The 26564-nt window shown below is 40.0% G+C and overlaps 1 protein-coding gene across 4 annotated transcripts in view; it reads left to right on the top strand.

Moving 5' to 3' along the window:
• The window catches only part of TRPM2 (transient receptor potential cation channel subfamily M member 2), a 577304-nt gene that overhangs the window by 387801 nt on the left and 162939 nt on the right, over positions 1-26564 (top strand). For 2 of the 4 annotated variants that reach the window (XM_056536782.1, XM_056536781.1), the window contains 3 exons: positions 1260-1392; positions 11484-11655; positions 19392-19575. In XM_056536782.1, coding sequence (XP_056392757.1) covers positions 1260-1392; positions 11484-11655; positions 19392-19575 — 489 coding nt within the window. The remainder of the gene's footprint in view (positions 1-1259; positions 1393-11483; positions 11656-19391; positions 19576-26564) is intronic. The other 2 variants (XM_056536783.1, XM_056536784.1) reach the window with 1 other exon arrangement.

The following is a 26564-nucleotide window of genomic DNA, read 5'->3' as shown; positions in this document are numbered from 1 at the left end:
ACACAAACAGGAAATAGCTAGTTCACACAAACAAGATAGCAGCATTATGGGGGACTCAGGATATTTACCACAAATCCTTGCTAAGCATGCCCATGACTGTCTGGCAGGTAAGTACTAAAGTCGCCTTATGTTGTATAACCCCTTTAACTCTAGTCTGGACTTTATAATTTTTTTGAACACAAGCTTTCTGACACTATTATTTTCTGGTACAATGGGGGAAATATATCATTGTAGGTGTAGATGAAGCTTTTTTGTACACCTTTTTTTTTGTGTGCTGCTAATGTGTAGGTGCACCAAATTTATTAAATGGTTGCAGGGCATTTGATAAATTTTGGGCAGGTGCACATTTTCTGAAATTTCTCTCTACACTTCAAAAAGCTAAGATAAGTCTGGGCTGAGTTTTTTTTGTGCAAAAAAGTCATATGAAACTGATTTCTGCCCATTCAGCTACATCGAGTGCATACAAATTTTTGACCATGTATGGTTAGCCAGTAAGACCTAAGCAGTGGTGGGGTATACTGGGAATTGTGGTTTTATATCTGTGTAGAACTTTCAAGTGAGTAAAGCAGTCATAAGACATATTAAGGCAGAATACACAATGATTAGTGACTCACAGGGGATGTCTTTCTTCTTCTTCTTCATCTGTTACAGACTTTTATTTTTTAACATACTGTGCCCCTGCATAATAATTATTTATAAACGGGGCCCCCATATATTAATTAATATACTGTGCCCCCATAAATGAATTTACTATATACTTTGGCCCATATATCAACTAATTATGTACTGTGCCCCTATATGAATTGATTAATATACTGTTCCCCTACGGTATATACGATGTCCTATGCTGTGTTCAATCTGGCACCATCCTCACTAGATGCCACCCTGACCTCAGTTAGCTAGGCCTGACACTTAGATATGGATGCAGTCAGCGTAATTACATAATATGCTACTTACATTCTGCAGAGGTTGCCGAGTGGTCTTGCTGGTAGCCTAGGGCTCCCTGTACACTGCCGCCCACTGGTAATTCAATTGTAAGTGCGTCCTAAGGATGTTCTTACAATTGATTTACAGCCAGGTAGCCAGGGGACCTTGTGTCATCTTGTGTAGAAGTGGCAATATTATAGTGCTAGTAGTAATATTTAATCCTGGTATAGTGGTATTTTTAGATAACAAATGTATTTGTGATTAATATACACCAATAGTTATAAATTTAGAATTTTGGCACAATAAGTCATTATTGTAATCTCTTTTTACAGGTTAATTCCAGCGACATTTTATCCAGGAAGAATAATTCTCTCTCTAGATTTTGTAATTTTTTGCTTGCGCCTCATGCATATCTTTACAATTAGTAAAACTCTTGGACCTAAAATCATAATTGTTAAAAGAATGGTAAGTATTGGTAGCTCTTTTTAGTAAACACATCTTCAATTAGTACATTAAAGCATTCTAACTTGGGGGAGGTTGGTCCCTTATTCTGAAGTTCATCAATAAGCTAGGGCATAAAGAGGCAACAAAGAGTTTCTCTCTCAGGGGGACCTGGCATGTCTATGAATTTCAAAGAGATAGCACTGAATTTAATAGACACAATATAGTACCTTATTCTTCTCATGGTAATGCTGCAGGGAAAATTGACAGCTATTGCCATTTATCCATGCTGCTCATTATTGGGGAGCCCTTACAACAAAAAGTTTTTGAATAAGATAGACAATCCCTAAGACTAGTATACCATACTGAGTTCTAGGAAAGTGGCTTTCGTTTTCATTTTCTATTAGTGCTGGGTAGCTAGACAATGACAATTAACACTTTTTGTCCCCATGTATTTTTTTACACACATATAAATGGAGCAAATTACTAAAACTGTAGACTGTGTAGTCTAAGAGCATGTTTACAAATGTTTCCTATAAGGCGCCGCAACCTCTTTCTCTGAGTGGCGTGTGACATGCGGGTGACTGTCCTGCAGGTCCCATTGACTTCAATGACATGTCACTTCTTCTTAGTGTGTTTCCCTGCTCCTATTAAAGTAAATGGGGGAGATTTATCAAAACCTGTGCAAACGTAAAGTTGACCAGTTGCTCATAGCAACCAGATTGCTTCTTCAATTTTTAAAAAGGCCTCTAATAAATGAAAGATGCAATCTGATTGGTTGCTATGGACAAGTGCACCACTCCTCCTGCACAGGTTTTGATAAATCTCCCCCATTGTGACTGGGGTTTTGGCCAGTGACACTGCGCTATTTGAAGATAAAAATGGACACATCTTATGTGTCCAAAGCAACAGCTGTATGCCTGTATTAACCTTCTCTGTAGAGTTTTAGTTTATACCAGCTATTTTAGGCAAGGGTAATACACAGTGGCACAGGTTTAAAGTTGGAAATATGTCAGAAAACTGGCACACTTTGCACCACATTTTTGACATACCTTTTTGACACTATTCCAGTAGATCTTTCAAAAGGATATGGCCTTGCAAAAGTATCTCCGCAAAAGTGGGTCTCAAGTCAACTATGTGCGGCAAAAAATGTGCCAGCATTTTTTTTGCATGATCCTGGATTGAAGTACACCATTTGAAATTTGGTATAAACTTAAGTTTGCACTGCGAAAAGAATGAGCAAATCTGGGCCAGTATTTTGGTGCATTGCATTTAGACCATGCATCCTTCATGCTCATGTCACACATCCTTTAAAATAGGCCACACCCCTTGTCAAGCAAGGCACATTCATCTCCCGTTTGGCACAGGCACACATAACACTATAATTGTGTCTTATTGATGTGCACCACAATTTTGCCACAGTTTGAGACAAACATGCAAGGTAAATCTTGGAAAGCATATTTTCATTGACAACATGTGTAGCAAAATCTCCCATAGTGTAATACTGTTTAGTCTAAAGAGAATACGGAAAGCTGGGTGCCTTCTAGAAAAGCTGGGCATCTGCTCTGATGCTGACCTTTTAACTTATACTAAAGGGTTTAGTAAGTCCATAAATACATTTGTTAAGCACAAGCCAATACATTGTAATATGCATTTTATCAGGTCTCCATTATAGTTAGCTATTTAAAAGAACCACAAGCATTAAGTTAGAGTTTGATTATAATTCTAGCTTTTAATAATCCTGCATAGCATATAATCAATTAAACAATAATAAATAATTGAAAAAATAAGTAAATTGTTTGCTAAAAAGACATTAACCCAGATTTATTCATGTGTCATAGGACAAAAAACTGAAGAAGACTTGGTACTCAAATACGTGAAGTATGAAGAATTTATTTCAAGTAATTAAATTTACAGTTACTGACGTTTCGGTCTGATAGCAGGACCTTCCTCAGGGTTTGATTGCTGCGGAGGTCTGGAGCATAAGAAGTGACTAGTTGCCGGGAGCGTGGTACAAGATAGCACGATCTATGATCGCTGAAGCGTGTAAATCTGATTGCTTGGAATAAATTCATGTATTTGAGTGCCCAGTCTACTTCTGCTATTGTTCAAGACAGGTTGGGAACCTACTTGTGCACCAAAGAATTGAGGAGAGTGCCATATTTATTTTTCTATGAATAGGACAAAACACTGATCTGATTTTCCCATAGCAGCCAATCACAATTTTATTTCACCAGATATTGTTGAGAAATGAAAGCTGAGCTCAGACTAGTTTGGTAGGGTATTTGTGTATTTCTGCTTGTGGATTTGTAACATTTGTAGTAGATGTTATCCAAACATGAGAGTGTGTCATAATATTTTTCAGTATGATGTCCTCTTAGCTCATATCTATGGTGACTGGATCATCCTAGCTAAGTACAATTGTAGGAAACATTTTCATGTAAGGGCAAAAAAATTTTTTAATATGTAGTATAGTAAACATATAGTTGTATTTACATATAATACTGCAGAGGCATGACCTCCATATGTTGTTACTATACTGTTATTGCTTAACCCAAAGAAGCTACTGTTTATATGACAAATGAAAGACGATAAGAGGCTTTTTTAAAAGGTAAGGTCATCCTAACCTGCTAATATAGACTAATTGGGGACGTTACAGGGAGGATTATGATTTAAATATCTCTATCTGATGCCCCGTTTCTGTGTGATATACGGTTTATTGATTTGTAAATTAGGCCTTTCGGTGCACTGAGGCTTTTTTTTTTACCCCCTAGATTCACTGAAATAGCAGGTCACTGGCTTCTGTAAGGCTAGGTTTCCACACAGGTTTTTTTGGCATCTTTTTTTTTTCTAGAAAACTGCCACTGCAGTTTTTGAGCCAAATTCAGAAGTGGATCCATGAGGAAGAAACAGTATAAGTCCGCCCTTTATATTTCCCATTCCTTTTGAATACCCTCCTGGCTTTGATTCAAAAACTGCAGTGACAGTTTAAAAAAAAAAACACCAGAAAAAGACCAGTGTGGAATAATGCCTCCTAATGAACACTGAACCATTCCTCTGCAGTGGCCTTGAACTACATCACTGAAGACAGGTGGCTCTGTATATATTAGGAGGCATTGTTAGAGGAGCGAGCCGTCTGGAGACTGTAGCAGTGCATCTAGGGGTAAAGAAACGCCCCCAGCGCATCAAATGGCATAATTTGCATATCAATAAATCAGATGTCCAGATAGTGTTCCATGTTAAAAGTATCATAGTCATCCCAGTAACATCCCGTATTAGCCTATATCAGCAGCTTAGGATGTCTGCTGATAGATTCCTTTAAAGGGGTACTCTACCCCTGTACATCTTCTCCCCTATCCAAAGGATAGGGTTTAAGATGTCTGTCCCTACAGGGGGTGAAGGGTGGCAGGGTGGGCGATCCATCAGCCGGGCGATCTCCAGGAGGCGTGGCCGTGATGTCACACCCCGCCCCCTTCATTCATGTCTATGGGAGGGGGCATAACGAGCAACCTCAGCTGTCAGAATACCAGTGTTCCGCCCCTTTGGATAGGGAATACGATGTCCAGGGGCAGAGTACCCCTTTATGGGTCATTCTCTGGCTGGTTGAAGTGTAACATATCTTGTGACTGTAATTCCAGAGGTTCATTTATTTTACACTATATCATTCAACAGTCTCACACACAGCAAATCCAATTTAAAGGGGATATGCTTCTAATCTGGGCAGTTCCTGACACGGACAGAGTTGTCTGCAGAGAGCACTGTTGTCAGACTGGAAAGAACTTCACAACTTCCTCTGTAGTAAAATACATAAATATTTCTCTCTGATACAAGTAATTTATAAGGAGGAATTAAGAAAATGTTCTGACAGTAAATGGATCAAAACATAATTTTATATAAAATTTTTTATAAAATATGTGCATGTATATTAATAGTATAAACCATTTGTTATCCATTAACTACAGATGAAAGATGTAACATTTTACTAGTTGTATTATTGTTACTATTTCTATAGATGTGGCACAATCATGGTCTTTCAGATGAATACATACTGTAGATGAAACTAATCAGCAAGCAAACACACCATCGGGTCAAATTGAAAACCCACTACCATAATAATATAGGATTACATCTTGTCTCCTATTTAGGCCCGTAAGAAAGCAAATAGCAAACTCTAAAATCCAAAATACCTCCCGGTCAAAGATCTTTTGCCTATAGTTACCTCCTCTGACAGAAGGATCTACTCTCTCTATCCCCTGGAGCATCATGGAGGAAAAGTCTCTGTGGTGTTGTTCCACACAATGTCTGGTGACCATGGAGGCATTTTGGGAGTTGAAGTGGGCAATATCTGACAGATGTTTACGTATTCTCGTCTTCAGAATGTTTATAGTACAGCCCACACATTGAGCTTTGCATGTACTACAAGAAAACAGAGAAATAACATAAGTTGTGTTACAATTTATGTACTGGCGCATTTTATAATTCTTTCCAGTAAAATAAGAGACAAAATGAGTTGTATTTCTCATAACCTTGCAGCAAGCACATATTTTGTGCCCACATTTATATGAACCTTTTGTAGTTAACCAGGATGGTTCTGCTGGGGTTTGGTCCTAAATAGACTTGGAGAAGATTTTTTCCCAATAGTGTGAGCTTTCTGAGAAACACATCTGTAGCCCCCACTTATGGCCTGGTCATATACGGCATCCCCTAAAATAATAGGCATGTATTTATGGATCAGGCTACAGATGGTCCTATAATCTTGAGAGTACTGTGTAATAAACATATCTGGTTTACCTTTTTCTTGTTATAATTTTCCTTCACTGTATCTGATAGATGTCTCTGTGATGTCTAGAGAAGTTCTGAATGTTTTTTGTTGATGGCTATAGCTCTTGCTTTTTGAATATTCCCCCTAGGCTATCGCCTGTGAATAAAACAGTTTTCAATCTCATCAGCTTTAATTTCACATGATTCAATGGAAGAACAATTTCTCCTGGCCATGACCATCTCTCTCATAGGGAGGTTTCTTATAATATGAGGTGGGTAGCAGAAAGCCACATGAAGGATGGAATTGGTGGCAGTACTTTTACAATGAGATGTGGTGATAATAGTATTTTTAATGCCTTCCCCCAGCAGATGGAAATGAAAAAAAAATGAAATTTCTTCCTGGACATGATGGATGGTAAGTTTGAGCCCCAACTGATTGTCATTCAAGTATGCGGAAAATGCCTGTAGGCCGCTATATCTGACCCCCAGATTAACAGAAGGTCACCTATGTAGAGGCCGTACCATTGAATGCAATCAGAATAGATGTTATTAGGGGAGAAAAGTGTCCCCCTCTCTCACCAACATATCAAAATGTTGGTGAGAGAGGGGGAGATCCCAGTAATCTGCAGGAAATAACCATCATCAAACATAAAAAAAAATATGTGTAAAAAGATAGTCCAAACATAATATGAGGTATTCCTACAGATCACCGGGATATCAATAGTAGGAATCCAAAAACCACTGCAATGCAATTATAGCTTTGTCATTGGGGATGTCGGAATATAGGGACGTATCGTCCACTGGATTATCTTGCAACTGCTGGAGGAATTCCAGACATGTACAGAACAAATATGCCAAATATTAAATGCTACCAATACAGATACTAAGGATACAGTGGATCTTAGGATCCATATGGAAAATTTGGAGAACACCCTGACTGCTGAAACAAAGATCTGGTGGGATGTTTCCAAAAGTATGTGAAAAAGTATGTGAAACAAACAATGATTCCTAGAGGTTTAAATATTAAAAACTTTCCTACCATGATTTTCTCGCAACAGTTCAGACTTGATTGGGGAAATCTCACAGACTCTTCACTGCGTTTAATAAAGCTGATAATAGCAGCAAGCCTTGATCGATATGAAGGAAAACATTGCAAATTTACAATTAAATGCTTCCCAATGTTAAAATCACCCATCTTTTTCTACATATGATGAAAAGATTACTACTAATCTTGCCAAACTGGAGTCATCCATTGTGGAAATTAAAGTCCACAGGGATTTTCAAGATTATAAAACAGGCTCCGTTTATCGTTGGCCAAATGTGGACAATAAATTTATGACACCTCGTTCTATCCTTAACCCCTTAACTAAAAATCATAACGCTTTCAATTTTGCACCTAAAATTCCATGTTATGGCTTATTTTTTGTGCCACCAATTGTACTTTGCAGTAACATCAGTCATTTTACCAAAATATCCACGGCGAAGCAGAAAATAAATAAATTGTGCGGCAAAATTGAAGAAAAAATACCATTTTGTAACTTTTGGGGGATTCCATTTCTACACAGTGCATTTTTCTGTAAAAATGACATGTTATCTTTATTCTGTAGGTCCATACAGTTAAAATGATACCCTACCTATATAGGTTTGATTTTTTACTTCTAACAAAATTTTCTGACCCCTACAACTTTTTTATTTTTCCTCGTACAGGCTGGTATGAGGACTCATTTTTGCGCCCTGATCTGAAATTTTTATCGGTGTCATTTTTATATTGATCAGTCTTTTTGATCGCTCTTTATAAATTTTTTCCTGATGTAAAAAGTGACCAAAAATACGCTACTTTGGACTTTGGAATTTTTTTTGCACGTACACCATTGACCGTGCGGTTTAATTAACAATATATTTTTATAGTTCGGATATTGCCGCACGCAGTGATACCACATATGTTTCTTTTTATTTACACAGTTTTTTTTTTCAAATGGGAAAAGGGGGATGATAATTGAGGATATTATCATCTGTGAAGCAGACAAGTGCGGGGTTGTTGTAATGGACAAGGGGTTATATCAAAAACTGAATCTAGACATTCTATCAGACTGTATAACCTATAAAAAATTGTCTGGTAATCCAACCCCTTTGTGCAATAGAAAGTTGGAGGAACTTGTTGATTTTGGGGAGAGGAGTGGATTTTTTATGGCCAAACAAGCCAATTGTATTAAAGTGCAATTTCCTGTTAAACCTATATTCCACCCCCTCCCCAAAATCCACAAGGAGGTTTTTCCCCCTCCTATGAGGCCGATAGTAGCTTGGCATATCTTCTCCTAATGAAAGGTTGTGTTAATGGACAGATGTATTGCTGCAACCTTTGATTTAAAAAATTCCTGTATTTTTGCAAGACACTAAACACATTTTGGCAAGCTTTCATCATCTCTCCTGGCAGACTTTCATCATCTTTCTTGGATTAGAGTGGCTGTTACATTCCTGTATTCCGTCATCCCCCATGACAAAGCTATAATTGCATTGTGGTGGTTTTTGGATTCCTACCCTTGATACCCCAGCGATCTGCAGGAATACCTCATCTTATGTGTGGATTATCTTTTGACACATAATTTATTTTTGTGTTTGATGATGGGTATTTCCTGCAGATCACTGGTGCATATATGGGGGGCAAAATTCTCCCCCTCTCTCCCAAAATGTATGTGTTGGTGGGAGAGGGGGACACTTTTCTCCCAAAATAGCATCCTTTCTGATTGCATTCAATGGTATGGCCACTACGTAGATGACCTCCTGTTTTTCTGGGAGTCGGATGTGGTGACTGTACAGGCATTTTTTGCATACTTGAATGACAATCAGTTGGGTCACAAATTTACCATCCACCATGCCCAGGAATAAATTTATTTTTTGTCATTTCCATCTTCTGGGGGACGGCACTAAGAATACTATCATCACCACAACTCATTGTAAAAGTACTGCCACCAATTCCATCCTACATGTGGCTTCCTGCCAACCTCCTCCCTGTGGATGAGATGGTCATGGCCAGGAGGAATTGTTCCTTTGTTGAATCATTTGAGATTGAGGCTGACGATATTGAAAACTGGCCCATTCACAGGGGATAGCCTAGGTGGAATATTCAAAAAGCAAGAGCTATAGCCATCAACAAAAAACATTCAGAACTTATTTCTCTGTCACACAACTCTCCCCCACCCCCACCCCTCCAAGACCTAATTTGTCTATTGATGACAAAACTTCCTTGATAGAATTAGAAAAAATGGATGATAATATCATCCGTGAAGCAGACAAGGGGGGTGCAGGGTTGTTGTAATGGACAAGGGGCTATATTGAAAACTGAATCTAGACATTCCATCAGACTGTATAACCTATAAAAAATTGTCTGGTAATCCAACCTCTTTGTTCAATAGAAAATTGGAGGAACTTGTTGATTTTGGGGAGAGGAGTGGATTTTTTATGGCCAAACAAGCCGATTGTATTAAAGTGCAATTTCCTGTTATACCTATATTCCACCCCCTCCCCAAAATCCACAAGGAGGTTTTTCCCCCTCCTATGAGGCCGATAGTTGCTGGCATATCCTCTCCTAATGAAAGGTTGTGCGCATGGACAGATGCATTGTTGCAACCTTTGATTTCAAATATTTAATATTTCATTATTTAATTATAGTTTCATGCCATAGATTGTTTAGCCTCTGAGGGGCATGCAATGTCAGCATCCATGACATTTTGGCCCAGATTTATCACTCTGTAAACAAAAACTGGTCTGATTTACCCATAGCAACAAATCGCAGCCCCGCTTCATCAGAGCTTGGTCAAATGTGAAAGCTGAGCTGTGAATGGTTATTTTTTTTTATGTTAAATCTATAATGCGTTGTAGAAAGAATATGTTCAATAGGGATAATGCATTTAGGGTTCCCTAAATTACAGTGTTGCATTAGACACACTGTACATGAAAATAGCTTCCTGATGTTTGCCTGTTTTGTCTATTATTATATGAGAAAAATAGAAAAAGTAGTAGTGCAGCCCTGACGCTAGCCCAAAACAATGTCCCTACTTCCTTGGACGATCCACCCTAAATGGCAGCCTCAAACTGGGAAAAGCTATCAAAAGTTTAGGTCATCCTAACCTGTTAATATAGACTAAGAGGGGATGGTACAGGGAGGGTTATGATACTTTTAATAACACTGTCTGGTACACTGTCTGAGTAATATTTCATTTATTAATATATAAATTTGGCAATTTGGCACATTGAGAGCATTCATTTACCCCCAGGGTCAATTGATACAGCAGGCCATTTTTGTGCTACCATGAATTGTATCTGGAATGAACAGCAGCCTTAGAGCCCTTGATGCCAAGTTATGATACTATGTAATATACTTCTATTACCTCTGTGTGTAACTTTGTCCTGTTTTCATGCATGAGGTCCGTACTAGGAAGTGCTGTAGTGCAAGTCTTTTTATTTTACTCTTGTGGCTTACCTTTCTCCGCATATCATGCAGCTAAAGACAACATGTAATGTCGCATGGCCTCCAGGGGAGTTTGGCTATGCTGCAGTGGGTGGATAGCATGGTGGAAGGTATTTACTAAAGTAATGCTACTCACTCACCACCTCAGCATAGCCACACTCGCCTTGAGACCATGGAACACAATGGCCATGATTTGAGAGTGGAGTGTAGGTTTCTTTGTGGGTTTTAATTCTCTACAATTTTTTTTCCATGGCCATGGTATTTACTAAGGTTTCCCTACATTTTCAACTTTCCCTACATTTAGCTTTTTTTACACATGCTCTGATCTGTAGAGTTTTCCTCAGCTGAAATCTACCACATTTTCTGTGGAAACCTTAGTAAATATGTTGTTTTTTTGTGAAAATGTTGGGGACACAACCCTTTTCGGTGACCATGTCCCCTTTTCCTGACTTTTTCTTGGTTTTCTTAGTAAAATAGAGGGATAGTCAGGTTTTTTTCAAACCCTACAAAACATGTCAGGTTTGCAATTGTAAATGAGAGCCAATGTCTCTGGCTGCATGGAATGCTGGGAAAGGTCACAGTAAAAAAAAAAAAAAAAAAAGCTTGCACTGTAGCACTTCTGGGCATGGGTCCTGTGCTTGAAAACAGAACAAAGTGGTGCACGGAGGTAATAGAAGCATATTACACAATATTTTAACTAGGAATAAAAGCTAAAGAAAAAAATCCTGCCATATCCCCTTAATACATTTGTTGCATTTAAATACAACCACCTTTAGAATGCAGTTAACTGGCCGTGAACCATGCATGTGGAATAGATTGTCGCAGTTGTAGAAATAAGGTGCAATGTAATTTACTGTTAACTTTTTTTTTTTTTTTTTTTTTACAGATGAAAGATGTCTTCTTTTTCCTCTTCCTTTTGGCTGTTTGGGTTGTGTCTTTTGGAGTTGCAAAGCAAGCTATATTGATCCACAATGAAATAAGAGTGGATTGGATATTTCGTGGAGTTGTCTACCATTCTTATATGACCTTATTTGGACAGATCCCTTCCTACATAGATGGTAATAATGCATCTTAAGGGTAGGTTGAGGTCACATGTGCCGTATTTTGCTGCATATTTGCTGCTGCATGTTTTCCTACTCAGTGAAGTCAATGGGTAACAAAATCAACTGCAGCAACTATGCAGTAAAATATGGCACTTGTGACCCTACCCTAACTGATAATTGGAAATTAATAGATGTTTATTCCTTCCCTGTGAGTTGCCTACCAGCTTTGTCCGAGAATCAGAAATGTCAAACAGGCAGGGTAAAGCTCCTTAAAGTGGTACTCCAGTGGTGCCATAATGTGCAAATTTAAAAATTTCTTCTATTTAAAGTTCTTAATCCTTCCAGTACTTATCAGCTGCTGTATACTACAGAGAAAGTTGTGTAGTTCTTTCCAGTGCTATCTGCTGACACCTCTGTCTGTGTCATGAACTGTAGAGATGAGCGAACTTTAGAAAAATTCGATTCGGCTGATTTGCCAAATTATTTGAAAAAAATTGGTTTGATTCTAATTTATTCGCTGTGAATCTATATTAAAAACGGTTATGTCTGGCCTTCAGAGAGCCTCAATAGGGGTGTAGAACACTTTGCTATGTTCTAACACACATATGGAGTGTGCTGGGGTAGTGAAATAATACTGTTATTCAGTATGACATGCAGATTACAGGCATCGCTTTTAGAATCACTACCACAGAGTGGCACAATGACAGAGCCTCGCTACCCTTGACAAAGCTGATTCGCTCAGCGAAACGTCAGGGAGGCTATTAGTTAGGGGGTTTTAACACAGTAATTATATGGGGATCGGTATACAGGGATGTGGAAATCCTATAGCCCGACGCCCGGGACAAGTAGTTTTGGGTGCCGAGCAGGTGAATTGTTTATAGATTTAGCCCTGTATCGGGCAAGCAGGGACAGAGCGACGTCCCCCTTATATTTCGTTAATGTCGGTGTGAGGCGCAGGAGCCGATGGAAGTCTGCACCTCACACCGGCGCTCAGAGTGTATGGAGGGGGCGGCGGCCTCCAGCTGACTGCAGAGTCCCCTTATCTCTCCTCCTGGAGGATGCAGCTCTACACAAGAAGACACAGCAGGGTGAGAGAGAGGATGTTGACAGCTCCGTGCACAGCTCCATCCCCCGCACACAGCTCCCCCCTCCCCCTCCCCGGCTCTGTCTAGACAGGACCTAATCCACCACGGGGAGGTTGCCAGTTTGCACGGGGAAAACACAGAGCAGGGGGGAGGGGAGAGAGGAGAGGACGGAAATCTCACCTCACACTGGCCGGGACTACAGCTCTGATGTCCACTCATGGCGGCTCAGGTGAGGAGGCAGAGAATACAGGCAGCGGCAGGAAGGGTGGTTGTATATGTATGGTGTGGGTGTATGTGTGATGTGCATGTAATGTATGATGGGGGAGGATGGTGTATATCAGTGTTTCCCAACCAGGGTGCCTCCAGCTGTTGCAAAACTACAACTCCCAGCATGCCATGGGCATGCTGGGAGTTGTAGTTTTGCAACAGCTGGAGGCACCCTGGTTGGGAAACACTGGTGGATATGTATGGTGTGAGTGTATGTGTGTATGATGTCTATGTGTGATGTGTATGTAATGTATGATGTGTGTATAATGTCTAAGTGTGATGTGTATGTAATGTATAATGTGTGTATGATGTCTAAGTGTGATGTGTATGTAATGTATAATGTGTGTATGATGTCTATGTGTGATGTGTATGTAATGTATGATGTGTGTATAATGTCTAAGTGTGATGTGTATGTATGTGATGTATGATGTGGGGGGGCAGCGGCAGGTGTATGTAGGATGTGTGCATATGTATGGTGTATATGTATGGTGTGAGGGTATGTGTGTATGTAATGTATGATGTGGGGGGGGGGGCAGTGGCAGGTGTGTGTGTGTGTATGTATATGGGGGCAGTGGCTGGTGCATGTATGATATGTGTATGCATAAATGTTTTGTATAGGAGCAGACGGGCATTAGGGCAGTTGTGCCATCTAATTTTATTTATTTTTAGTGGCACCCGCACTAAATTGCACCCCCAGAATCCCGCCCCCTTCATACTCACCCGCCAACCAAGAGCCCCACGGATGCACACAAACACGCCCGAACCAAAACTACAACTCCCAGCATGTTGGACCATAACCTAAACTGTAGAACTATAAAGTGTAACATGCTGGGAGTTGTACTTTTGGTTCGGGTCAGCTGCAGAGCTATAGGCTGCATCAGGGCATGCTGGGTGTTGTAGTTACTAACTAATTCCCAGTATTCCTTGACACATCCTATGGCTCTGCAGCTGACACAAACCAAAACTACAACTCCCAGCATGTTACACAATAACCTTAACTGTACTACTATACAGTGCAACCTGCTGCAACACCCACACAAGCATAGGCTGTATCAGGGCATGCTGGGTGTTGTAGTTATCTAGTAACTAAATGCAACTTCCAGCATTTTCTGACACAAAATGCACCACATAAACTGGAGAAGCAGAACCCCCCCCCCCCCCAGTAACATAAGTCCCTATTGAGACTGAAAAAAAGTGATTAAAATATTTTAAAAAGTGCGTATACATGTGAATAAGCCCCTTTCCTAATAAAAGTTTCCAATTTTCTTTAAATAAAAATTATGTACAAAAATAAACATAAGTGGCATCGCTGCATGTGGAAATGTCCAGACTATTAAAATATGATGTTAATTAAACCGTACGGGGAACAGTGGAAATGTAAAAAATTGTCCAGAATTGTTCATTTTTGGTCACTTCATATGAGAAATTTTTTATAAGGTGATCAAAAAGTTATATCTAGACTTTTCTGGGCTTGGCTCGGGCGTAAGAGGATCTACAGCTCTCCTGCCGCTAATATCCTGGCATACTGCGATCGCCTATTAAACCATTAGATCACCGCTGTCAGCAGTGTCTAAAGGATCTTATATCCATCCCTGGTGGTCTAGTGGGGGGGGGATCAGACTATTTTGGTGAAAATTATTTTATCTGCCAGGACAAGTGGATTTTCTTGAGGGACAAGTAGATTGTGTTCCGCTTTAGTCCCTTGGACAAGTAGTTTTTTTTTTAAATTTCCACACCCCTGGGTATAGGATAGGAGCCTATCTATGGACCAGTAGCTAAGGTGTGCTGTATATCAAGCACGCAGAAACAAGTGTATATCTGGACCATTGAGTGTGCCCTTCACAACTGTTCAAACAGCACAGATCACTATCAATACCCCAATCTCACTGGAATTTTAAAACTAGTATAAGGGGAAATTTTAAACAATAACCAATAAAGAGTGTTTTTAAGGGGGGTTCTAGTAAAGGGTTTTCCCCGCGAGGGGGTAACCCTTTAAAGGTTGTTACAGAAACTAATTCCCCTGTAACCTCCAGGGACTGTATTTTTTTGATTTTGGCATGGGCATGTCAAGGTATGCCACCGCCTGCTGGTTCAGGTCCTGCTCCAGGTCTACCTGCTGCTGATAAGTTGCTTCACTATGCGGGTGAAGAAAGCCACTCATCAGCGACTGCAGATTCAGGCTGCCGCTGATGGAGCTGGTACTGCTCCTGCCACCCCACCCCTCCCCAGCAGCCATGGCAGTGGAAGGTGAGCGCAGGGGGCCCTCCGATTCAGACCTGCGAGAGGATGGACGATGGCACAAACAGGCATCGGCCAACTGAATACATAGGAAGCCTCTGTAGTAGGTCATTTTGTCCTCCCTCTCAGTGGGTGTAAAAAAAGACCCCTATTTTGTGGTGGCCCCTAATGGTGACAAATCGGCGGTTACTAAGCAGGTGAGCATGCATCGTACCATTTGTGGAAGTGACTCGGAGGGACTGCCTCCATCTCCACTGCATACTGCTTTTTTTTAAAAATTTTAAAAATTTTTAAAAATTCTCCCATCTCTAGTAATAACATTTATTTAAAAAATAATGCAATGTAGAACCATATGGATTACACATATGGATTAAAATAAATAATAATAATGAAGAACACTTGACTAGTGGCATGTTACTGTCAAGTTAAAATAATGTCCCATAGATAATGTCCCATCAATAGTAACATTGCTAGTTTGACCTATATCATAATTTCTTTGTAAACATCACAGTGGACAATATTCAGTGGTACCAGCTGTGCATAAAGTGCATAAGTTTTATAATCATTTTCAGAGTTTCCTGCTGTAAACCTGTGAAACTTCAGCCATGAGGTTATGCTGCTGTGTGTGGCTCACTCCTCTGTAATAAGAAATGCAACAGTTCTATGTACCTCTCACCGGAGTAGCGTTGGTGGTGTGGTAGTGTTCATCTTTGCTCCTGTTATGTCTGCAATCTCTGCGATACTGGTTCCTGCACTCTCAGTACGCCCCATGTCCTGGGCACAGCGTGTGTGAGCAGATGCAGGAGTCTGATGTGGCTAGGTCTGTATTCCTGGTGGTGGTGGGGGGGGGACGGCAATTCCAAACTGCTATAAGATTCAAATCGCAGACCGGCAGATCTGGTTGTTCAATAGTTGTTTCAAAAGGATATAATAGTGTTGTGGGAAAGTGTCCAAAGCTTAGACCAGACGCATTTCAAGCTTTCTTAGCTCTTCCTCAGCGATCAATCTGTCCATATGTGAGTTTTGATGGTATATATATAGGTTGTGAGTTAATTGGATCTCCAGGGAAAATTTGATCTAAATTCCTACACTTGGGTATTCTAGGTGGCTAATGGATTAGACCTGGATCCGGTTTGACAGGATCCAAACAAAAGAAAGGCAACAAAAGGGAGAAAATTATAGCTAGAGAGAGAAAAGGGAGTCTGAGAGAATTTAGATAGATTAGTGAGTTCAGCATTAGATGTAGATATAATAGCACATGTGGGGGATAAACATTTATGTAAACAGCTGGTAGAAAAACAAATAAAATAAATACAAATAAAAGTAATGAGAGAAAATCGTAAAGTTGGTGCCTGAGACCATAGTTTGATGGATGCTATGAATGTAATGTTCATCCAATAGTTAGATGTAATAGAGAGCCAGTAGATGATACTGTAAATGTAGTGTATTTGATAGAGGTGGGTGGCTATAAATGCAGGTGATGAAATTGGATAAAATTGTGAACTGGTAAAAGGATCGATGGAATATTTAACAATAGACAAATAAATAAGTATAATGTCCAGGTTAAGATGACTATTCCAATGAGCATAAGGAATAAAAAAAAAAAATATAAGTAAGAAATGTATATGTATAAAAATAAAAGTATAAAAAAGTACCTGGAATATTGTGCACATCTAGGTTAAAAAGCGGAATAATTCTAGATCTGCATTCAATCCAAAAGGTGCCAACGTTTTTTATACATATATACATTTCTTGAAATTTGTACTCATATTTATTTATTTTTATTCCTTATTTTTATTCCTCATTGGAATAGTTACCTTCTGAACATTATATTTATTTGTTTATTGTTAAATATTCCATCTATCCTTTTACCATTTCACAATTTTATGCAATTTCCCTTTCCATCATCACCTGCATTTATAGCTATCTACATAGACAGTGATTTACAGCTCCCAGCAGCTCTTCTTTAATAAGTAAGGGCTTGCTTTATCTATGCAGCCTGCCCTGGACTCTGGAGGAGGATAAGTCAGTGTAGTGACCCCCATCTTCAGCCGCCCGGGCCCCTTTCGGTAGGTAAAAATGTCCATCTTCTACAGCACACACTCCCCACCGCACTACTATATGCATGAGGGATATGTGCAGAGTAGACTGCAGACAGAGCATTGCACCCTAGTGTCTTCTACAGACCTTAGGGTGCAATGCTTTTCAGTCTGCACATACCCTCCCATGTGTATAGCAATGTGTTTGTAAATTCCTATGCAGGTGAGGGTATGTGAAGATCATTGCACCCTAGTCTGTACAAAGGTGCAATGCTCTGCATATACCCCCACCTGTATAGGAATGCACATACACACACTGCTCTATAAACATGGGGGGGGGGGGGGGTATGTGCAGACTGCAGAGCATTGCACTGTAAGGTCTTCTTCAGACCCTAGGGTGTAATGCTCTGCAGTCTGCACATACCCTATGGGAGCTATAACAAAAAGTTAAAAAGTGTAAAAAAAAAAAAAAAAAGAAAAAAAAAAACCCTTCCCATTAAAGCTTGAATTCTCCCCCTTTTTTTTAACTAAAATAATGTAAAAAAAAAAAATAAAACTAAAAAAGTTTGTGGTATCCCCGCATGTGTAAATGTCTGAACTATTAAAAAGAATGTTAATTAAATTGCATGGTCAATGGCGCACACGTAAAAAAAAAATACTAAAGTCCAAAATTGCGTATTTTTGGTCACTTCATATGCCATAAAAAAATTATAAAAAGTGATAAAAAAAAGTCCCATTAAAACAAAAATAGTACCAATAAAAACTACAGACCACATTGCAAAAAATTAGTCCTCATACATCCCCCTAGGCCAGGTATGTGTGTTACTCTCTGCGCTCTGGCCGCAAGCTCTGGTCGTGAGCACGGTGTCTCTGTGTCCCTGTCTGTGCTTGCATGCGAATCCCAGCCCATCACTCACCACCCTCCACTGCCGCCTCTTCCTCTGTGTCTCAGCTCCGGCGCACGCGTCTAGCCTCCCAGGGTGCGCGCGCTGGAGCTCTGAAATTTAAAGGGTCAGTTCCCACATAATTAGTTGTTGCATCTGACACTACATTATAAAGTCCCTGCACCTCCCACACTTCCCTGCCAGATCTTCAGTGCCCCTAGCCTGAGATTAAGTGTTCCATATTGCCTGTTTGCCTTACCCGTGTTTCCAGACCTTCCCGCTGCGTCATTTCACACCTTTGCCGCCTGCTTTGACCTTCTTCTACGTTTGACTATGCTACTACCTTATCCGTACCTCACCTTGCCCAGCTACCTGTGTGGTCGAGCCGTGTCGGGGATAGTGACCTGGGTGTCGCCTGCCGCAGCAAGCCCATCCTGCCTTGCGGCGGGCTCTGGTGAAGACCAGTGGCACCATAGACTCCGCCCCCCATATGGTTTGAGTCATCAGCCACATAGGTTAGAGGATCCACATCCAGCTCCGTAACAATGTGCAGAGCATTGCATTGGTCCATGACCCAGGGCATCTGAGTCTGCACAGTCACTGCTATTCATATCTGTACATTCCCCCGTATGTATAGCAGTGTGTGTACTACACACACTACTATACATGGGGAGTATGTTCAGAGCATTGCACCCTAGTGTCTGTACATTCCTATGTTAGCAGGAGCGAGCGGGATTGGACAAACATTTTAGTGGGAGTGGGCGGGATTGGTCAAAAGAGTCATCAGGATCAGGCAGGATTGTTAAAAAAAAAGTAATCAGGAGCGGGATTGAAAAACCAATCCCGCGCAGGGCTCTACCACAGAGCTATAATATGGCCATATGTGCAGTGCTGAGCTTGGCAGTGCTCAGAAGCCCTTGAGAGAATTAATTTAGTGCTGCTTACACATGTGCAGTGCATGGAGTTCATTCTGGGGGACATTTCACCTCCTCTCTTGTATTCAGTGGGGGTCTCTGTGGTTGCACCAATCAGTTTGTTATTCCCTATGCCATAGATTATGAGTCAACCCCTTTAATAGTATTGTCATATCTTATGCATATATATATATATATATATATATATATATATATATATGACAGTTTGTGTAGTTTGTTGAATTTTAACGTAATGCTATTTAGTATATTATCTTAATATACTGAGCCAGGTTTTTATTATTCCATTTTCTTTGTACTTTTCAGGGGTGAATTTTAACATTGACCAGTGTACTGTAAATGGGACTGATCCAAATAAGCAGAAGTGTCCTGAATCAAATAAGGAAAACCTTCAGCCTGTCTTTCCTCAGTGGCTAACTGTTATTTTACTGTGTCTCTACCTGCTTTTCACCAACATTCTTCTATTAAATCTGCTTATTGCAATGTTTAAGTAAGTAATTTTTTGTTATAGGACAAATATCTAATATTTTAATGTAGGTTTGTAGATTTGATCTTAGCAAATCTTTAAATGTATTTTATTTATCTCTTTTTGTAATTGTATACTCATGTGTTGAGTTATTTAACTTTTTTCCCTACTATTAGCAGGGAATCTCACTATTTCTGTCATCTCATGTCATCTTTTTTTTTTTCGAGGTGCCATAGTGACGTACCACTGCCAAGGCAAAATGAAGTGTTTCAGCAGTCCTCTGACATATATCTGTTCAGCTGCAGACCCCTCAGGTCCAGCCTTTAAACTCTTAGTTTCCCCTTCTATTAGGTTTCACTTAAAAACACAAACCACACAATGTAAAGAATTACACAATGCACACTCTAGAACGCTGTAACTCTTCCCTCCTTTTTTGTTGTACTACAACACACAAACAAATAAAAGGTTCTACTATCCCTTGTATTAAGAGTATGTAGAATTTTGTAGATACTAATATAGTTCCATTACTGAAATTGCTTCATTTATAAGTGGAAGACATAGGCCACGTTCACACATTTTTTTTTTTTTTTTTTTACATGCAGCGTTAATATATGTCCAAACCCTTTTCTAAACCCACTGCATACAAGCTGCAAATCTGCAGAAGAAATCATTTCTGGGGGAAAAATCACAAATGTAAACAGTCACGTTCAGGGACTCTGCTTGTGGATTTTCTGCTGCTAAAATTCTGCAGTGTGAATGGGTCAGAAAAAGACTCATTTACACCAATGTTTAGGTTCATGCATCAGATTTCCTGAGCGCAATTCTACATGCATAAATTCTGTAGTGTGAACATACCCCAATAGGGAAAAGAACACACAATGTAAGAACACACTAATTTTGCAGTTTGCTGCTTATGCAACTGTGTACCCTCCTACTAGTCAAAATGCCCATGCTTACCTCTTTCCACTCATGAAAGTGCCTACAATGAGCATGCAAGCATCATAAGTTGACCATGAAACAATTAGACAAGTATGCACAAAACTTTTGACATATTTCAGATCTCTAGAGCTAGCAGGGAGACAGAGCCAAATGGCCCCATAAAATTAAGGCTGTCTCGGTCACATGTGGAACAGAACCGGGAGAGAATGTGCTTAGCGTACTTTTTTACCGGGTCATTCTATTAAAAAGCAAAAAGTTAAAAACTAAAATTTGCCCGATCCTTAAGGGGTTAAAACTTTTGATATGTCCCTAGGACCTGTCACTTGCTTTGTGAAAACTCTGTGAACCTTTAATGAGGAAGTCTAGGTGTTAGGAATCACTGCAGGTGGACAGCAGGTGATGGATCCTCTGGGCCTGTGTGGAAGGAGACTTGTGCCATGCCAGGGAGCGTGGTCTAAGGTACCACTGGTTTTCACCAGAGCTAGCCGCAAAGCGGGATGGTCTTGCTGCGGCGGGTGGCACCCAGGTCGCTACCTCTGGCACGACTCATCCACACAGGTAGCTGGGGGGGACGTGGCACAGGCAGAGACTGGCAGGACGTGGCTGGCAGGACGTGGCTGACAGGACGTGGCTGACAGGACGTGGCTGACAGGACTTGGCTGACAGGGCGTGGCTGACAGGATGTGGCTGAATGACAACAGGACAGGGCAGGAACACGGGTACCGGATAGGACGGAACTAGGAACAGATACACAGACTCTGGGAACAAGACTTCACTAAGGCAATACAACCAAAGATCCAGCCCAGGGAACATGGAGGGGCAGATACTTAAAGCCCAGGGAACAGGTGCAGGTGCTAGAACTAATTGGGTACTGGCCATTTAAGAAAGTGAGTGCCGGCGCACGCGCCCTAGAAGGCAGAGGCACGCGCGCCGGAGCTGCGGGGACACATGGAACAGAGACACAGGATCGTTAGTGACAACGGGCTGAGACTCGCATGCGGGCTCACGGACAGAAAGCAACTGTAACAGTACCCCCCCTTTGGTCTCCTCTCTTCTTTGGAACTCAAAGAGTTCCCCACTACCAGAGACCAGGGGAATACTAGACTGCACGAAGGCAGAAAAATAACTAGCAGACTTCTGGCAAGGAGTCTTCTGTCTTCTATGATGCACCTGGAGAGAAAAAAAATTACAGACGACAACACAAGAAAAACAAGACAATGAACTTGGCAAAATACAAGACGGTCAACATCCATAGCCTCTTCAGCAAGAGGCGAAGTTGGCAGCAAGGAAGGATGTTGAGACACCAGACAAGGCAAAGGCAGACATAGCTGGGAACCAGGAGACACTGCAGGAACTGGAAGGTGCAAATGGTCCACATCCATAGCCTCTTCGGCAAGAGGCAAAGCTGGTAGCAAGGAAGGATGTTCAGAAGACACTGCAGGAGCTAGACGGGGCAAATGGTCCACATCCAAGACCTCTTCGGCACTAGGACGTGCAGAGCTGCAGGGACACATGGAACAGAGACACAGGATCGTAAGTGACAACGGGCTGAGACTCGCATGCGGGCATCCCGCGATGCAAATCTCAGCCCCGCCGGCACAGCACAGCAAGTGCTCATGGCTGGTGAGTTAGGCCGGAGCGCAACTGTAACACTAGGAAACTATTCTAATCCACTCTCCACAGGATAGGGGATAAGTACCTGCTCTTGGGGGATCCAAGCACTCCCCCAGACTGCTGAAAAGAGTCAGAAAACTGTAAGAGTCATGGTTTTTTTTTTCATGTCATGTGGTTAGCCGTGGTCCTCACTTACTTGATGAAGAGATAGCATCAAGTATTACTATGAAAAGAAGGCAAGCCAGTGTAAGTATATTGATAGCTGGGCAATATTCTGCTAGAAAACCTTGGGTCTGATATTCATGTGGATGTTACTTTGTCATGTACCATCTACCAAAACATTGCTGATTATGTACTTCTGTTTACAGTATGGTATTCCATAATGGCAGTGGCCTTTATGTACCCTTCCACTCTGCAAGAATTGTTCATAAATGATTTGAGGAACATGACAAAAAGTTCAACATGTCCAATTGGCCTCTGAATTCCTAATACAAATAAACTTACCCTACTACTGTGCGTTGACCCATCAGTCACCCCACCACTATAACTACCTACCAATGCTAAAGCAGTCAGTGTATTTAGCCAATAATAAATATGTATATGAGCCTAATACAAAGTACCATGCTATAGACATATAAAGCTAAAATATAACAATAAAATAAGAATACATAGAAAACATTCAACAAGCCTACATGTGCATTTAGGCATTTACGAATATGTAAAGTCAAACTAATTGTAATTTGGGGGGGGGGGGGGTGGGGGGGATTGCTTGTCAAATACCATTGTGTGATAGTGTGAATTTCCATTTCTCATGACATGATCCAAATAGTTCCGAATCCATGCACTGATATTAAGGTCTGGGATTAAGGTCAGTCGATTGTTCTGAAAGCACAAGCTACTTTTTAAGTACATCATACGGTACTTTTCTTTAGAGGTTGTAACTAGTAAGAAATACGGATTTGGGTGGCTCTCACTATATTAGAGGTAAATCTATACCGAGGTACAATGACACTCTATACCTGTAGTGCCAAATAATAAATAGAGACAAAAATAGGAATAAGACCTCAAGGTATAGATTAGTTGTAGGCATAATTAAAATAGAGGAATAGATCTCAGGACAACGTTTGTAAATGTTATGATTAAGGCTGGAGATGTAGCTGGTTGTACAAAATATTTATTAACACAAAATTATAGAAATACCTCTGATGTCTGAGCAGGGCCCTTGCTTCAGACACAGACTTAATAGGATATATAGTAGTATATATAGTATAAAATATCAATGTTTAAAACAAAAATCATGTAATAGAATAGAATACTTCCACCAAAAAAGGGAGACCATTTTTATAATAATTTTACAATTAAAAAAATAAATAAATAAATAAATAAAGATACAATAGATAGTGATGGAAAAAAACGCCCCCAAAAAAAGAAAAAACGTCAAAACGCAGGGAAAATCAGTGGCAGCTTTTCTGGCAGTTTTTCTGGTGTTTTTTTTACCTAAAAAAAAAAAACAATGCAAAAACCTCAGTGGAATCCTAGGCCTCACTTAGAATATTGTGCTTAGTACTGGAGGCTGTATCTCCAAAAGGATATAGATACTCTAGAGAGAGTTCAGAGATAAGCTACTAAACTAGTACATGGATCGGAGGATAAAACTTACCAGGAAAGGTTAACCCCTTAAGGACGCAGGACGTATATGTACGTCCTGGTGAGGTGGTACTTAACGCACCAGGACGTACATTTACGTCCTATGCATAACCGCGGGCATCAGAACGATGCCCGTGTCATGCGCGGCTGATCCCGGCTGCTGATCGCAGCCAGGGACCCACCGGCAATGGCCGACGCCCGCGATCTCGCGGGCGTCCGCCATTAACCCCTCAGGTGCCGGGATCAATACAGATCCCGGCATCTGCGGCAGTGCGCGATTTGAATGAATGATCGAATCGCCCGCAGCGCTGCTGCGGGGATCCGATCATTCATAACGCCGCACGGAGGTCCCCTCTCCTTCCTCCGTCCGGCTCCCGGCGTCTCCTGCTCTGGTCTGTGATCGAGCAGACCAGAGCAGAAGATCACCGAAAACACTCATCTGTTCTATGTCCTATACATAGAACAGATCAGTATTAGCAATCATGGTATTGCTATGAATAGTCCCTTATGGGGACTATTCAAGTGTAAAAAAAAATGTAAAAAAAATGTTAAAGTAAAAGTAAAAAAAAAAGTGAAAAATCCCCTCCCCCAATAAAAAAGTAAAACGTCCGTTTTTTCCTATTTTACCCCCAAAAAGCGTAAATTTTTTTATAGACATATTTGGTAATGCCGCATGCGGAAATGTCCGAACTATTAAAATAAAATGTTAATAATCCCGTACGGTGAATGTCGTGAACGGAAAAAAAAAAAAGTCCAAAATTCCTACTTTTTTAATACATTTTATTTAAAAAAAATTATAAAAAATGTATTAAAAGTTTTTTATATGCAAATGTGGTATAAAAAAAAAGTACAGATCATGGCGCAAAAAATGAGCCCCCATACCGCCGCTTATACGGAAAAATAAAAAAGTTAGAGGTCATCAAAATAAAGGGATTATAAACGTACTAATTTGGTTAAAAAGTTTGTGATTTTTTTTAAGCGCAACAATAATATAAAAGTATGTAATAATGGGTATCATTTTAATCATATTGACCCTCAGAATAAAGAACACACGTCATTTTTACCATAAATTGTACGGCGTGAAAACGAAACCTTCCAAAATTAGCAAAATTGCATTTTTCGTTTTAATTTCCCCACAAAAATAGTGTTTTTTGGTTGCGCCATACATTTTATGATATAATGAGTGATGTCATTACAAAGTACATCTGGTCGCGCAAAAAACAAGCCCTCATACTAGTCTGTGGATGAAAATATAAAAGAGTTATGATTTTTAGAAGGCGAGGAGGAAAAAATGAAAACGTAAAAATTTAATTGTCTGAGTCCTTAAGGCCAAAATGGGCTGAGTCCTTAAGGGGTTAAAGGGGTACTCCGGTGAAAAACTTTTATTTTTTTTTAAAATCAATTGGTGCTAGAAAGTTAAACAGATTTGTAAATTACTTCTATTAAAAAATCTTAATCCTTCCTGTACTTATTAGCTGCTGAATACTACAGCAGAAATTATTTTCTTTTTGAAACACAGAACTGTCTGCTGACATCACGAGCACAGTGCTCTCTGCTGACATCTCTGTCCATTTTAGGAACTGTCCAGAACAGCATATGTTTGCTATGGGGATTTCCTTTTACTCTGGACAGTACCTAAAATGGACAGAGATGTCAGCAGAGAGCACTGTGCTCATCATGTCAGCAGACAGCTCTGTGTTTCAAACGGAAAATAATTTCCACCGTAGTATTCAGCAGCTAATAAGTACAGGAATGATTAAGATTTTTTTTAATAGAAGTAATTTACAAATCTGTTTAACTTTCTGGCACCAGTTGATTTAAAAAAAAAAAAAGTTTTTCACCGGAGTACCCCTTTAACATGTATAGGGGATATGATAGAGACTTTTAAATACATAAAGGGAATTAACACGGTAAAGGAGCAGAGCATATTTAACCCCTTAAGGATGCAGGGTTTTTCTGTTTTTGCATTTTCATTTTTTCCTCTTCACCTTTTAAAAAATCGTAACACTTTCAATTTTGCACATAAAATTCCATATGATGGCTTATTTTTTGCAACATCAATTCTACTTTGTAGTGAAATTAGTCATTTTACCAAAAAATCCTTGGCGAAACGGAAAAAAAATGAATTGTGCGACAAAATTGAAGAAAAAATTTCATTTTGTAAATTTTGGGGGCTTCCGTTTCTACGCAGTACATTTTTTGGTAAAAATAACACCTTATGTTTATTTTGTAGGTCCGTACGGTTAAAATGATACCATACTCATATAGGTTGGATATTGTCGTACTTCGGAAAAAAATCATAACTACCTGCAGGGAAATTTATATGTTAAAAATTCTCATATTCTAACCCCTATAACTTTTTTATTTTTCCGCCTACGGGCCGGTATGAGGACTAATTTTTTGCGCCGTGTTCTTAAGTTTTTATTGGTAGCATATTTGTATTGATCAGACTTTTTGATCGCTTTTTATTCATTTTTTTTCATGATATAAAATGTGACCAAAAATACGCTATTTTGGACTTTGGAATTTTTTTGCGCTTACGCCATTGACCGTGCAATTTAATTAACAATATATTTTTATAGTTCGGACATTTCCACACACGGCGATACCCAATATGTTTATTTTTATTTACACAGTTTTTTTTAGTTTTATTGGAAAAGGGGGGTGATTCAAACTTTCATTAGGGAAGGGGTTAAATGACCTTTGTTAACTTTTTTTTTTTCACTTTTTTTTGCTGTGCTATAGCTCCAATAGGGAGCTATAGCACTGTACACACTGATCTCTTATGCTGATCCCTGCAAAGCCATAGCTTT

This window comes from Hyla sarda, chromosome 8 (assembly GCF_029499605.1).
Source record: "Hyla sarda isolate aHylSar1 chromosome 8, aHylSar1.hap1, whole genome shotgun sequence".
In the NCBI taxonomy this organism is placed as follows: domain Eukaryota; kingdom Metazoa; phylum Chordata; class Amphibia; order Anura; family Hylidae; genus Hyla; species Hyla sarda.
The sequence above is the reverse complement of the archived record's forward strand: the minus strand, read 5'-3'. Positions and strand labels throughout refer to the sequence as shown.